General features: G+C 36.1%; 1 protein-coding gene across 3 annotated transcripts in view; it reads left to right on the forward strand.

Moving 5' to 3' along the window:
• Positions 1–13,679, forward strand: part of TRIP11 (thyroid hormone receptor interactor 11) — a 68,293-nt gene that overhangs the window by 24,970 nt on the left and 29,644 nt on the right. For 2 of the 3 annotated variants that reach the window (XM_060095717.1, XM_060095716.1), the window contains exons 9-13: positions 417–503; positions 3,696–3,908; positions 4,865–7,888; positions 10,542–10,682; positions 11,277–11,470. In XM_060095717.1, coding sequence (XP_059951700.1) covers positions 417–503; positions 3,696–3,908; positions 4,865–7,888; positions 10,542–10,682; positions 11,277–11,470 — 3,659 coding nt within the window. The remainder of the gene's footprint in view (positions 1–416; positions 504–3,695; positions 3,909–4,864; positions 7,889–10,541; positions 10,683–11,276; positions 11,471–13,679) is intronic. The other variant, XM_060095718.1, reaches the window with a different exon arrangement.

The raw sequence follows: 13,679 nt of genomic DNA on the forward strand, positions 1-13,679 counted from the left end.
AACAGAATCATAAACTGACATAATTTTAAAAGTGCATAATTGAAAAATGTAAGTATATTTCTTTGAAGATTAATATGACAAATGATACATATGTGTAGACAGTGGAAGCAGATCCTCTACCAAAGTGAGGAATGCATTTTGATCTCACTTAAAGAATTCAAGGAGTTTCTTTTTTTATTTTTTAAATGATTACAAGTTATTTTGTAAATATATTTACATATTTTTTCAAATATAATAAAGGAGTCCTCTTTAAGAATGTCTATAGAATGACTGGTTTTAGATGGTCCAATGTGTTATGCTTATAATTTTTATATATCACTGAAGAGTAGAAATGCACAATTGTATAGCTTGCCTGCTTTTTTGTAAACTTTAAATTTCTTGTTATTTGAAAACACAGTGTTTTAACATTTTTATAGGATAACAATCTTGCTGAAGACAATCTGAAACTTAAAATGCATGTCCAAGTTTTAGAAAAAGAGAATTCATTACTGAATCAAGAAAAGGTGGGTGCAATAAATATGGGGGCAGAATTAAAATTGTAGGTCATAGCTAAGGGCCAGTTTATATCAAAATGGAGTATTTAGTTCTTGAGAGTCCTGAGGATATAGCTGATCTCATTGATGCTGGTCAGGCCAAGTTGAAGTACTTGGGCAAGGTTCAGAGTATGAGAGGCTGGGCAGAGTTTACGTTTAAAGATAAGCCAGTAGGCATACAGATATGAGCAGAAAAGATAGGTAAAGGCTCTGTTTTGGTTTCAGATGAGGTCCTGTCAGCAGCAGCATACACAGGTGGGTCGGGAGTCTGGAGTGGCATACTATAGTAACTATACACTACTTATATGCCCCAGAATATGTCTGGTGTGGTGGACAGGAATTTCTTAATGGTGAGAGGTAAAGAGGGACAGTCTCAGTGGTAGAAATATGTATACTGGTAGCAAGGATGGAAAAAGATTTTGTAATGCAATGTTGGAAATGGGGAAAGGTATTTTTATGTTTGTACCACTTAGGGGTTAAGTCCTTGGTTAAGGCAGCTTCTTAAATATAGAACAGTTGTAAGCTGGAGTTATTTATTAGTATTACAGGCCAGTGTCTCAACTCAATTTAAAATCTTAATTTTTAAAAAAGTAACACATATTTCCTGATGTATGTATTCAGTAATACATCGTGAAAAACTCCAGACAGTACACATATAGTATCCTTCACACTTCTGTTGGTTGGTCTCTTCCTCAGAGGTGTCTTGCTTACCAGTTTCTTGTGTATCTTTCCAGACTATAGCTATGCATATATGATTTTATATACATAAATATCTTTAAGAAATACAAATATTAACATACTATATATACTGTTCATACATACCTTAATATTATATTTTCAGTAGCCTTGCACATTAGTATATAGGCAGTGTTTCTCAAAGGGGCACTGTTGGCATTCAGGTGGGAGAGTTCTTAGTTGTGTCCTCTGCATTGCAGGCTCCTTGCCCCCACTCCTCCTACCCACTAAATGCCAGTAGTGTCTTCCAGTCATTTTTAAATTACTATATTATGTATGTTTCCTCTGTTCTTTTCTGCTTCCATTGCATTCTGCTCATTCAGTTATTCCTTTCTCTAACTGGTCTAAGTGTATTTTGTAGTTTGCAAATCTCTGCATGTATTCTGATAGGGCCTGTAACCGCCTCATGATAATTTTGGATTCTGTAGCTATTCCTGATTAGCTGTTTCTCCTTTCTTTTGATGTTAGGTAATCCATTGCAACTCTTGCTTGAATTGTGTCTGCTATGGGTCTGCTCACTGGTTAAGAATGCCAAAAATACCTGCAAGGTCATGCGCATTCTTTTTTTTGTTTAGTATTTAATTTAATTTATTTATTTATGTATCTGCCTGCATTGGGTCTTTGTTGCTGTGCCCGGGCTTTCTCTAGTTGTGGCAAGCGGGGGCTACTCTTGGTTGCCGTGGGCGGGCTTTTCATTGAGGTGGCTTCTCTTGTTGCGGAGCACAGGCTGTAGGTACTCAGGCTTCAGTAGTTGTGACTCTTGGGCTCAGTAGTTGTGGCTTGCGGGCTCAAGAGCACAGGCTCAGTAGTTGTTGTGCACAGGCTTAGTTGCTCCATGGCATGTGGGATCTTCCCGGATTAGGGATCGAACCTGTGTCCCCTGTATTGGCAGGCGGATTCTTAACCACTGCACCACCAGGGAAGTCCTGGTCATGTGTATTCTTAAGATCTACATGACAAAAAATTTTGTGGTTCTCTTCTTAGAATTTTATTTATTTGTTTGTATTTTTGGCCACGCTCCACGGCATGTGGGATCTTAGTTCCCTGAGCAGGGATCGAACTTGCACCCCCTGCAGAGGGAACGCAGAGTCTTAACCACTGGACCACCAGGGAAGTCCCTTTTGTGGTTCTTTTTTTTTTTTTTTAATTAAAAAAATTTATTTATTTATTTATTTATTTATTTGGTTGTGCCAGGTCTTAGTTGTGACAGGCGGGCTCCTTAGTTGTGGCATGTGAACTCTTAGTTGCGGCATGCATGTGGGATCTAGTTTCCTGACCAGGGATCGAACCCGGGCCCCCTGCATTGGGAGCGTGGAGTCTTAACACCACTGCGGCACCAGCGAAGTCCCTGTGGTTCTCTTAATTGAACAGATAACTCTAGAAAGGCATAAGAGAATGATATTTCCATCTTTCATTTGCGGTTCAGAATAAACTTTTGAATTGGAAGAGAATGAGAATTGTAAGGCAGATGTTCTAATATAGTTTTCATTGGTCTCTTTTGTAAGGTATACATTAGACTACTTAAGAAAATTTGAGATTCTTATTTACTTTAAAATAGATTCCATAGAAATTTGCTTTTAAAAATCTCTGTCAATGAAAGATGTCTTTACAGTGATAGAGGGTTTATCACAAACATCATATTCAGAGGCTGAAATAATGTTGAAGCATACAGAACTGTCCCATGTCTGGGATTTTGGAGGAAAAGCATTAAATACAAATAGAACAGAACATAGAATGTGCTTTAAAAAATCACATGCAGGTGTATCTTTAGGAATGTTAGGTTTGAGAGAGGGGAACCTAATCTGTGCTTAGGTTAGAAGGTAAAGGAAGGAAAAGAGGGTTCTTTCTTGGGTCAAGAAAAGGTTTCATGTTCTGACAGAAGCCAGTTATAAGGGAAATTACTTTTATGAGGGAAACGAAGCCTTTTATTTTCTAATTAGGACAAACTTCAGAGCAAATGAATATGGATAGTTTACATTTTTGCCTGGGGCTGTTGGTGGTGACGTTAGGGATGGAAGTGAAGGGGTCTGGAAAACTCGGGGTGTTTTGAAAAGTATGTGTGTTGTTGGGGGGAAGGAGGAGACGGAAGGGAAGCAGCAGTGGGAGTGGGAGTGGGAAGGCTCTCAAATGGGAAAGTTTTTGTGTAAAGAAGTTGGAGCTAGAGGACAAACTTAACAGTTGTTGCATCTTGTCTAGGACTATAGAAATGTTTTGCTTGAAGTTGCAATTAAGATTGTACATGAATGAAGGCTGTGGCTTGTTGAATTTTATGTATTATTGCTGAGGTATTATTCAATAATGTTTCCAACACAGATTGTATCTAAAAATACATTCCCAAGTTTTGCTTATGTATGTATATTTTTAATCTTTTGGTGTCTCTTCTTCCAATTGATAGTATGTTGGTTTTTTTCCCTTTTTTCATTTAAGGAAGAACTGCAAATATCACTTTCAAAATTGAACAATGAATATGAAGTAATTAAAAATACAGCTGCAAGGGACCTGGATTTGGATTCAGAATTATGTGATTTAAGACGTAATTTGGAGGCAAAGGAACAAGAACTCAATCAGAGCATTACTGAAAAGGAAATACTAATAGCTGAGTTAGAAGAATTGGATAAACAGAACCAAGAGGCTACAAAGGTAACAATATAGTATATTAAATTATATTTTATGGTATATATATATTTTTTAATTAATTTATTTTATTTTTGGCTGCGTTGTGTCTTCATTGCTGCACACAGGCTTTCTCTAGTTGCGGCGAGCGGGCTTCTCATTGTGGTGGCTTCTCTTGTTGCGGAGCATGGGCTCTAGGTGCACAGGCTTCAGTAGTTGTGGTGCGCGGGCTCAGTAGTTGTGGCGCACAGGCTTAGTTGCTCTGCGGCATGTGGGATCTTCCCGGACCAGGGCTCGAACCCCTGTCCCCTGCATTGGCAGGAGGATTCTCAACCACTGCACCACCAGGGAAGCCCTATTTTATGATATGTTAGAGACAGTGCAGCAGCGTGTTCTACTCAGTAGACTGAACACTGGATTAATAAGCAAAACTGGCGTGGTTTAATTTCGGTGATTTAATCAATACTTTAGTTAATTGATGCTCAAGTTGTAGAGGTTGGCAAACTTTTTTTGTAAAGTGTTAGATAATAAGTATCTTTGGCTTTGCAGGCCATGTAGTTGCAGTTGCAGCTACTCAGCTCTGCTGTTGTCATACGTAAACGAACGAGCCTGGCTCTGTTCCAATAAGAATTTACTTACAAAAACAGGTGCAGGTGTGATTTGGCCCATGGGCTGTAGCTTGTTGTCTCCCTGCTTCAGTGTTTAAGAGTTGAAAATATTACTTATCATTTATATATATGATATAACATATATCACTTCTTTACTTTTAAGTTCTAATCTCTAAAACAATTAAATAGATTTGCTGTAAGATAATTAGTAAATAATTTTGTTGGGAATTTTTTAAAAGTTCCCAACAAAATTAGAAGGATTAGAAATGTCTGAGGATTATTCTTGTATTATGTGTGACATTTTATAAAGTTTCCTTTAGGTACTAAAATGAGAGAATGTTTTAAAGTTACCATGCAAATTAATTTTTCTTTCAGCACATGATTTTGATCAAAGATCAGCTATCAAAACAAGAAAACGAGGGAGATAATGTCATCAGTAAACTGAAAAAAGATCTAAATGATGAAGAAAAGAGAGTTCATCAACTTGAAAATGATAAAATGAGCATTACTAAAGAGTTAGACGTGCATAAAGAAAAGCTAATTCAAAGTGAACTGGTACTAAGTGATTTACATTTAACCAAGCAGAAGCTTGAGGATAAAGTAGCAGATTTAGTAGATCAGCTAAATAAATTGCACACAAAAAATTTAAACATCCAGAAGGAGAACTTTGAACTTCAGGAACATATTAAACAAAAGGAGGAGGAGCTTTCTAGAGTCAGGGATGAGTTAATAACGCAGTCTCTTAATCGAGACTCTAACAGTAATTTTAAGGATGACTTACTTAACGAAAGGGAAGCCGAAGTGAGAAACTTAAGGCAAAATCTTTCAGAAATAGAACAGCTCAATGAAAATTTAAAGAAAGTTGCTTTTGATCTCAAAATGGAAAATGAAAAGTTGAATTTAGCATGTGAAAATGTAAGACATCAGTTGGAAGAGTCTATTGCTGGTAACAATCAGATTTCTCAGGAAAAAAACGCTATTGTGGAGGCTCTAAAAATCGAGAAGGAACAGTTAGAAGGAGAATTGTGTCGGGCTGAAAAGAGGCTGTTGGAAGAAGCAAACAAGTATGAGCAAACCATGGAAGAACTGTCCAATGCACGTAATTTGAGTATCTCTGCTTTACAGCTGGACCATGAGCATTTAATTAAACTCAATCAAGAGAAAGACTTTGAAATAGCAGAACTCAAAAAGAATATCAAGCAGATGGATACTGATCATAAGGAAACTAAGAAAATTTTGTCAGCTAGCTTAGAAGAGCAGAAGCAATTGACCCAACTTGTAAATGAGAATGAAATTTTTATTGAAAAACTTAAAGAAAGAAGTTCAGAGCTTCAGGAGGAATTAGATAAATATACTCAGGCCTTAAGAAAAAATGAAATTTTAAGGCAAACCATAGAGGAAAAAGACAGAAGTCTTGGATCCATGAAAGAAGAAAACAATCATCTGAAAGAAGAGTTGGAACGACTCAGGGAACAGCAGAGTCGAGCTGCACCTGTGGCTGAGCCTAAAACCCTTGATAGTATTACAGAACTAGAATCTGAGGTGAATCAGCTGAATATATTAAAGGATAATCTTAAAGAGGAAATAAAACATCATCAAAAGGTAATTGAAGATCAAAACCAGAGTAAAATACAGCTGCTTCAGTCTTTACAGGAGCAGAAGAAGGAAATGGATGAGTTTAGATACCAGCATGAGCAAATGAACGCCACACACACCCAGCTCTTTTTAGAGAAAGATGAGGAAATTAAGAATTTGCAAAAAACAATTGAACAAATCAAAACCCAGTTGCATGAAGAAAGGCAGGACGTTCAAACAGAGAATTCTGTTATTTTTCAAGAAACAAAAGTTCAGGGCCTTAATATAGAAAATGGAAGTGAAAAGCATGATTTATCTAAAGCTGAAACCGAAAGATTAGTAAAAGGAATAAAAGAACGAGAATTGGAGATTAAACTTCTAAATGAAAAGAATATATCTCTAACTAAACAGATTGATCAGCTTTCCAGAGATGAGGTTGGTAAACTAACTCAGATTATCCAGCAGAAAGATTTGGAGATACAAGCTCTTCATGCTCGAATTTCTACAGCTTCCTACCCCCAGGATGTTGTTTACCTTCAACAGCAGCTGCAGGCCTATGCTGTGGAACGAGAACAGGTACTAGCTGTTTTGAGTGAGAAGACAAGGGAGAATAGCCATCTAAAAACAGAATATCACAAGATGATGGATATAGTTGCTGCAAAAGAAACAGCTCTCAATAAGCTGCAAGATGAAAATAAAAAATTGTCCACGAGCTTTGAAAGTAGTGGCCAAGATATGTTTAGAGAAACTATTCAGAATTTATCACGTATCATTCGAGAAAAAGACATTGAAATAGATGCATTAAGTCAGAAATGTCAGACCTTATTGACAGTTTTACAAACATCCAACACTGAAAATGAGGTTGGAGGTGTTAATAGTAATCAGTTCGAGGAGCTTCTACAGGAACGCGATAAGTTAAAACAACAAGTGAAGAAAATGGAAGAGTGGAAACAGCAGGTAATGACTACAGTACAAAATATGCAGCACGAGTCAGCTCAGCTCCACGAGGAGCTTCATCAGCTTCAGGCACAAGTTCTGGTTGACAGTGATAACAACTCTAAGTTGCAAGTGAACTATACTGGCCTGATCCAAAGTTATGAGCAGAATGAAACCAAACTCAAAAATTTGGGGCAGGAATTAGCACAAGTTCAGCACAGCATAGGGCAGCTTTGCAATACCAAGGATCTTCTTTTAGGAAAACTTGATATTATTTCACCTCAGCTGTCTTCTGGATCATCGCTTACTTCCCAGTCAGCAGAGTCTCTTAGAACAATTAAGTCTGATGTATTGAGTGAGTCTTCTAAACAAGAAATAGAAGAGCTAAGAAAATCACTGCAGGAAAAAGATGCAACAATTAGAACTCTCCAGGAAAATAATCACAGGTTGTCTGATTCGATTGCTGCTTCCTCAGAGCTAGAAAGAAAAGAACATGAACAAACTGATTCAGAAATTAAGCAGCTCAAGGAGAAACAAGATACCTTACAAAAGTCGCTTAAGGAAAAAGACCTCTTAATCAAAGCCAAAAGTGATCAGTTACTTGCTTTGAATGAAAATTTCACTAACAAGGTGAATGAAAATGAACTTTTGAGGCAGGCAGTAACAAACCTGAAGGAGAGAGCGTTAATCTTAGAAATGGACATTTGTAAACTAAAAGGGGAAAATGAAAAAATAATGGAAACATCCAGGGAAAAGGAAACAGAATATCAAGCATTACAGGAGACTAATACGAAGTTTTCTATGATGCTTCGAGAAAAAGAGTTTGAATGCCATTCATTGAAGGAGAAGGCTCTGGCTTTTGAGCACCTACTGAAAGAAAAAGAGCAGGTATGTTCTCGATGGCGTGTTGTGGAGGGAAGTTTGGGGTGGAGGGAGATTTTTTAGTGTGCTACTTTATTGATGTTCTTTGAAGGAGAAGATGCATTTGTTCATTTAGAAATATTTATTTCAAGGTATTGTGATTCATTCAAAATAAATTTTCCTCAGAGGCATCTGCAAGTTTCTCCCCCAAATTACTAGATATTTCCAAATATTTTTAGTTCTAGATTAATTTTTTTACAGTCTAAGTAGAAAAAGTTTAGAAGCAGTTAATGTTTTTCTTTAGAAAATAGAAATGTGATATAAGAACTCTGAGGTTACTGCAGTTTAATCACATTTTAGGCATATTTCAGTAACTGCTGGTTTTAGAGGTTATTATAGATAAAGGGATCCGTGAAATACATGCTACATCTTTGACAATGATCTGAAGTACAAAATACATTTTACATTGTGACACAGTAAGCACTTGTGTGTGTGTGTGTGTGTGTGTGTGTGTGTGTGTAAAACTGAAACAAAAGTTTCAGGAATCAGAAATTACCTTTACTACGTGTGATGCTCTCTTAAAAAAAAGGAAGTGCTGGATGACCCATTAAATTGATATTTATGAATCATTCACAGCCTGGTATTTGAAAAGCGTTAGCTATGAATAGTACTTTTCACATAAGTAGACTCAATAAATATTCTAATCCCAGTTGTGTCATTGTGTGACTTTGGGTGTGTTTTGACTTTATTGGTTTGTTTATTCACCCATAAAAAGGAAGGTTGTATTGGTTAAAAGTGTCAGTAATTTTGATATATTTAAATGTTTGCATTCAGTTGATATTTGCTTTTGATAAGAGTGTATTGAAGACCCAATACATCATGCTGTGATCAAAGCTATGCGCTCTTTTGATGTAGTGCCTTTTTACTCTTATTTCTATACTTTTAGTGGTGGAAATTTAGCAAAGAAATGAGGCAGAACAATGGAATATTCAACAACTGCTTCTTGAGTGTTTACATGCTGCTGGGGCACAAGATACAAAATGATTTAACTTCTTTTGCCAATTAAATTCCATTTTAAGAGTCTTGGATTAAAGTTTGTGAATGCTTGATGTAGTTTTCACTTGATAAGAAAAGTCTTGCCTCATTTTCCCCTTCTTTGTCATCTGATTAAATAGGTACACTGATGTATTGAGTTGTGCTCCTCCTTTCAGGAATAGCTTCTTAGCTTCTTATGGTACTGATCTATATTCAGTATGAAAAAGACTGGTAGAGGGTAGAAGCTTTCTATTGCTCACTAGCCAAAATTGGGTGTAGCATCTTAGGGCTTGTAAGAGTATAATGACGGAGAGGAGGACAATAAAGTATTCTTTTTATGTTTTTTTTCTATTGTAGTTTTAGCATCTTGTACAGTCTAATTCTATTTCATTGACATTTATAGATCCAAAGTGTACAGATTTAATTAAGGCTCACCTACCTTTCAGGAAGCTTCCCTGAGTTAGTTAAGTTGTACTTAAGTATTGTATTACTTGAGGATAATTAGCATAAACTAATTGATTTCTTATAATACTCTACTCTTTGTCAAGCATTTCTCTAATGTGAAAAAAATGTTTAACTGAAAAACTGTTTGGAAAATATTGGCCTTCTTTTCCAGGAGGGGGTGTTGAGATAAGAGGAACAGATGGTTTTATGCTTTGGTTTCAATGATTTGTCCTCGGGGACGTGTTATATATTCTTAAAGAAATGGAAAGTTTACATGAAAATGTAAAAATGATACCAATCTATAAATAGATTCAGACGATATGCATTTCTCAAACAGAGAAAAGAATTGGCTGTAAACAGTCTGACACTTTTTTGTGCTTTTTAGAATTCTAGCTATCATCTTAAATTCATGGCCCTACTTCTGCAATGAAAGGTTATCTTTTTTTTCCTGTGTCTTTAATATATTGTTCTTGTATGGAAGGCATTCAGGAATAAATTTTCCTAACAGTCTTAGCAAGATAACATTCCAGAGTTGCTTTCGTTAAACTGTTGCCAAAATGTTCTTTTAAAATAGGTTGTGCATGTGAAATGACTTTGCTTTTTCTCCTGTGCCAGCAACTCCACACTGTTACTTTCCCTAACAACAGTTGCGTATGCCTGATGAATAGACACACACACACACACACACACACACACACACACACTTACTTTTGGGTGATTTGGGGGTTTGTGTATGCTTTGTTGTGTAGGGTAAGTTTGAAGAGATTGTGTCTTTTGAGTTCTTTTTAAAGCATTTTAAATAAACTTTTCCTTTAAGAATAGTTTCAGATTATTAGAAAAGTTGGAAAGATAGTACAGTGTTCCCATATACCTCACACGCTGTTTCCCTTATTTTTAACATCTTATGTTACTATGGTACATTGGCAACAACTAATGAACCTTTATAGATACATTAATAGTTTATTTGAATTTTCTTAATTTTTTAGCAAATGTCCTTTTCTTGTTCCATGGTCCCATCCAGGATACATTATAATTAGTTGTCATTGTCTCTTTAGGCTCCTTTAGACTGTGATGGTTTCTCAGACTTTCCTTGTTTTGGATGACCTTGACATAGTTAACTGAGTTTTTAAATTATTTAATGAAGAACTGTCTTTTTTAAAATGTGTCTTTCTTTAAAGCTAAAGTTATTTCTTTCCAAAAGGGCAAGACTGGGGAGTTAAATCAACTTTTAAATGCAGTTAAGTCAATGCAGGAGAAGACAGTTATCTTTCAGCAGGAGAGAGATCAAGTCATGTTGGCCCTGAAACAGAAACAAATGGAAAACACTGCTGTACAGAATGAGGTATACTTTCACTTTAAAGAAATAGTGATTCAAACACTTAAGTCTAATAACTCTTAAATAAGAAAACTATAAAGATTATCAATTAAAATGAATTTCTCTTAGGTGATTTTTTCTTTGTCTTACTCTGATGCGCTTTAGTAGGATTTTGATCTCCCAAAAGTGCATTCTGTTTCAGTTTTCAAGCAAAAACCATGATCTAATCATTATGTTTTATACCTGAAATTAAATTATACCTCAAGAAAAGAAAAAGAGGGCATATCTTGGATATAAGAAAAATTTCCTACCCACAAAGTATGAAAAAAATGAGATTTACTGAAAAAGTGGCCTGTCACAAAAAGCCTAGTACTTTGTACAATTCCATTTTCCATTATAGCCACAGGGAATGAGATCTTACAAAGTAAACCTTCCAAATGAATATTCAAGATGATTTCCGGAGCCTTTTTTCTTAGCATAAATATATCTTGCAGTATGAGAAATTAGTATACAATTAATACACTTCAGTAATGGAGAAAGATTTGATAACAGAGTGGCTTGTAGGAGGGGAAGGGGGGAGCATTTTATGGAAGAAAAATAAAAGAAATGTCCTCTACCTAGGTTCAACATTTACGTGACAAAGAATTGCGCTTAAACAAGGAGCTAGAGAGATTGCGTAACCATCTTTTAGAATCAGAAGATTCTTACACCCGTGAAGTTTTGGCTGCAGATGATAGAGAGGCTAAGCTAAGAAAGAAAGTAACAGTACTGGAGGAAAAACTAGTTTCATCCTCTAATGCCGTGGAAAATGCAAGGTAACTTTTTCTTTTTTTTTTTTTTTTTTTTTTAGTATTAATATTAATTAAATACTTCCTGAGTGTCAGACTCAGAATTTTTCATATGCTACCTTATTTTATTCTCACAAAATTCATTATCTCCATTTTACAGACTAAGAAACTAAGGGTAAAGAGGTTTAATAACCTTCCCAAGGTCAGGCACACAAAGTGCACATGTCACTTTCACACTTGGGTTTGTGACCCTTATCCAGATCTGGCATTCAAACTGAGGTTTCTCCAAATCTTAATTGTTATCCTAGATAATTGCTTCTCATCATTGTAGGAGGCTAGACTTAAATTCTGACTGATTTCATTAGCGTTGCCAGGTTCCCCAAGAACTAATTTAATTTATGTGATTTAATTTTTAATCAGGTGATCTAAGGTTGAACAAAGTTTGGATATTAGAAAGGAGAGAGTAAAGGAAGTAGCAAGGGAAAGGCCTAGGTCAATGTGAATTAACTCCTGGCTTGTTAGAACTTTTGAGTGACCAGGTCCCTGCTTATATATTTTTAAATTTTATTTCTCTCAATAAAATGTGTTGTGTTTTTTTTTCTTATTACAAAAACATATTTTCCACTTCAGGAAACTCATATAAACCAAAAGAACATAAAGCCACAGACTCACTCATCCAGAGATAATCTTTTTCTGTGCCTTTGTATGCTTCTGTATGTGTGTGTATACATTACATATTATTTTCTTAAAGCAAAATGGAGATCATACTATTTATACTGTTTTGTAACCTGCTTCTATCAGTTAATAATATGAATATGAGTACACATTAAGCCATATGTTCCTGCAGTATCATTTGTGGCTGCATAGTATACCATTATTTGGATTTGCCATAATTTCTTTAACCCACTCATTTATTATTGGACATTTAGAGTGTTTCAACTTTTCAGAATTACTAAGAGTGCTGTTTTGTTTTTTTGTTTTTTATATAAATTTATTGTATTTATTTTATTTTTGGCTGCATTGGGTCTTCATTGCTGTGAGTGGGCTCTCTCTAGTTGTGGTGAGCGGGGGCTACTCTTCATTGTAGTGCACAGGCTTCTCACTGCGGTGGCTTCTCTTGTTGTAGAACACGGGCTCTAGGCACGCGGGCTTCAGTAGTTGTGGCACACGGGCTCAGTAGCTGTGGCTCATGGGCTCTAGAGCGCAGGCTCAGTAGTTGTAGCACATGGGCTTAGTTGCTCCGTGGCATGTGGGATCTTCCCAGACCAGGGCTCAAACCTGTGTCCCCTGCATTGTCAGGCGGATTCTTAAGCACTGCACCACCAGGGAAGCCCAAGAGTGCTGTTTTGATAACCCAAAATAGGTATTTTTGTGTTGATGACAGATTATTTCCTTAGTGTAAATTTTGAGAAATGGAACTTCTGATTGAAAGGCTTTTTTAAAACGTTTGACATGTAGTGCCAAATAATCTTCCAAAAAAAATCATGTCCATTTATCTTCCCATTAGTTGTATGTGCATCTTTTTATCTTTTTACTGTGTATGGTGCTGAGGGAAATATAAGGATATAGTAGATATTATCTCTGCAAAGAGATTATAGGCCAGTAGAGATAGTATTTCTGAGGGTGAACTCCTTACCCCCTTTGTAGGATGTGTTATTGTACCTTCAGACTCAGAAGAAGAACTTGTTTAAAATGAGAATTAAAACAGTGAGTGAACCTTTGTGTATGTATTCCACATTGGCAGAAATAGCAAAACATCCTTAGTCTATAAGATTGATCATCTTTCCTTTCAATTTTCAGGCCCTTATTTTCTCTAATTGAAATAGTTTCTAATCTCTGCCTATTTTTGTTTACTATTCATAATAACTGCAGAATAACCTTCGATAGGTAGGGCTGTGGTCTTGTTGCTCCTTTTTTCAGAACCAGGTTAGACTGTCATGCTTTTTCTGTTTTTCTGTTAATCCCACCTATTCTTCACATAGCACTTCATGATGAATGATTTTTTAGCACCCCACTCCACAAATCCAAAATCAATTCCTAGTGTGATGTTTTTCCTTTGAACCTGCGTAATATTTTGAGTCTTTCATAGGGCACTTGTATTTTACTTAGGGGTATTTGTAATGGTTGAGCTGTTTTACACCTTCTCCCACCAAACGAAGTGTAAGACCACCAGTGGGTAGGAATGATGCCATTTATGTCGCACACTTCCCACAGTATACATTCTTACACATAGTTT

Source organism: Mesoplodon densirostris, chromosome 4 (assembly GCF_025265405.1).
Source record: "Mesoplodon densirostris isolate mMesDen1 chromosome 4, mMesDen1 primary haplotype, whole genome shotgun sequence".
Classification (NCBI taxonomy): Eukaryota; Metazoa; Chordata; class Mammalia; order Artiodactyla; family Ziphiidae; genus Mesoplodon; species Mesoplodon densirostris.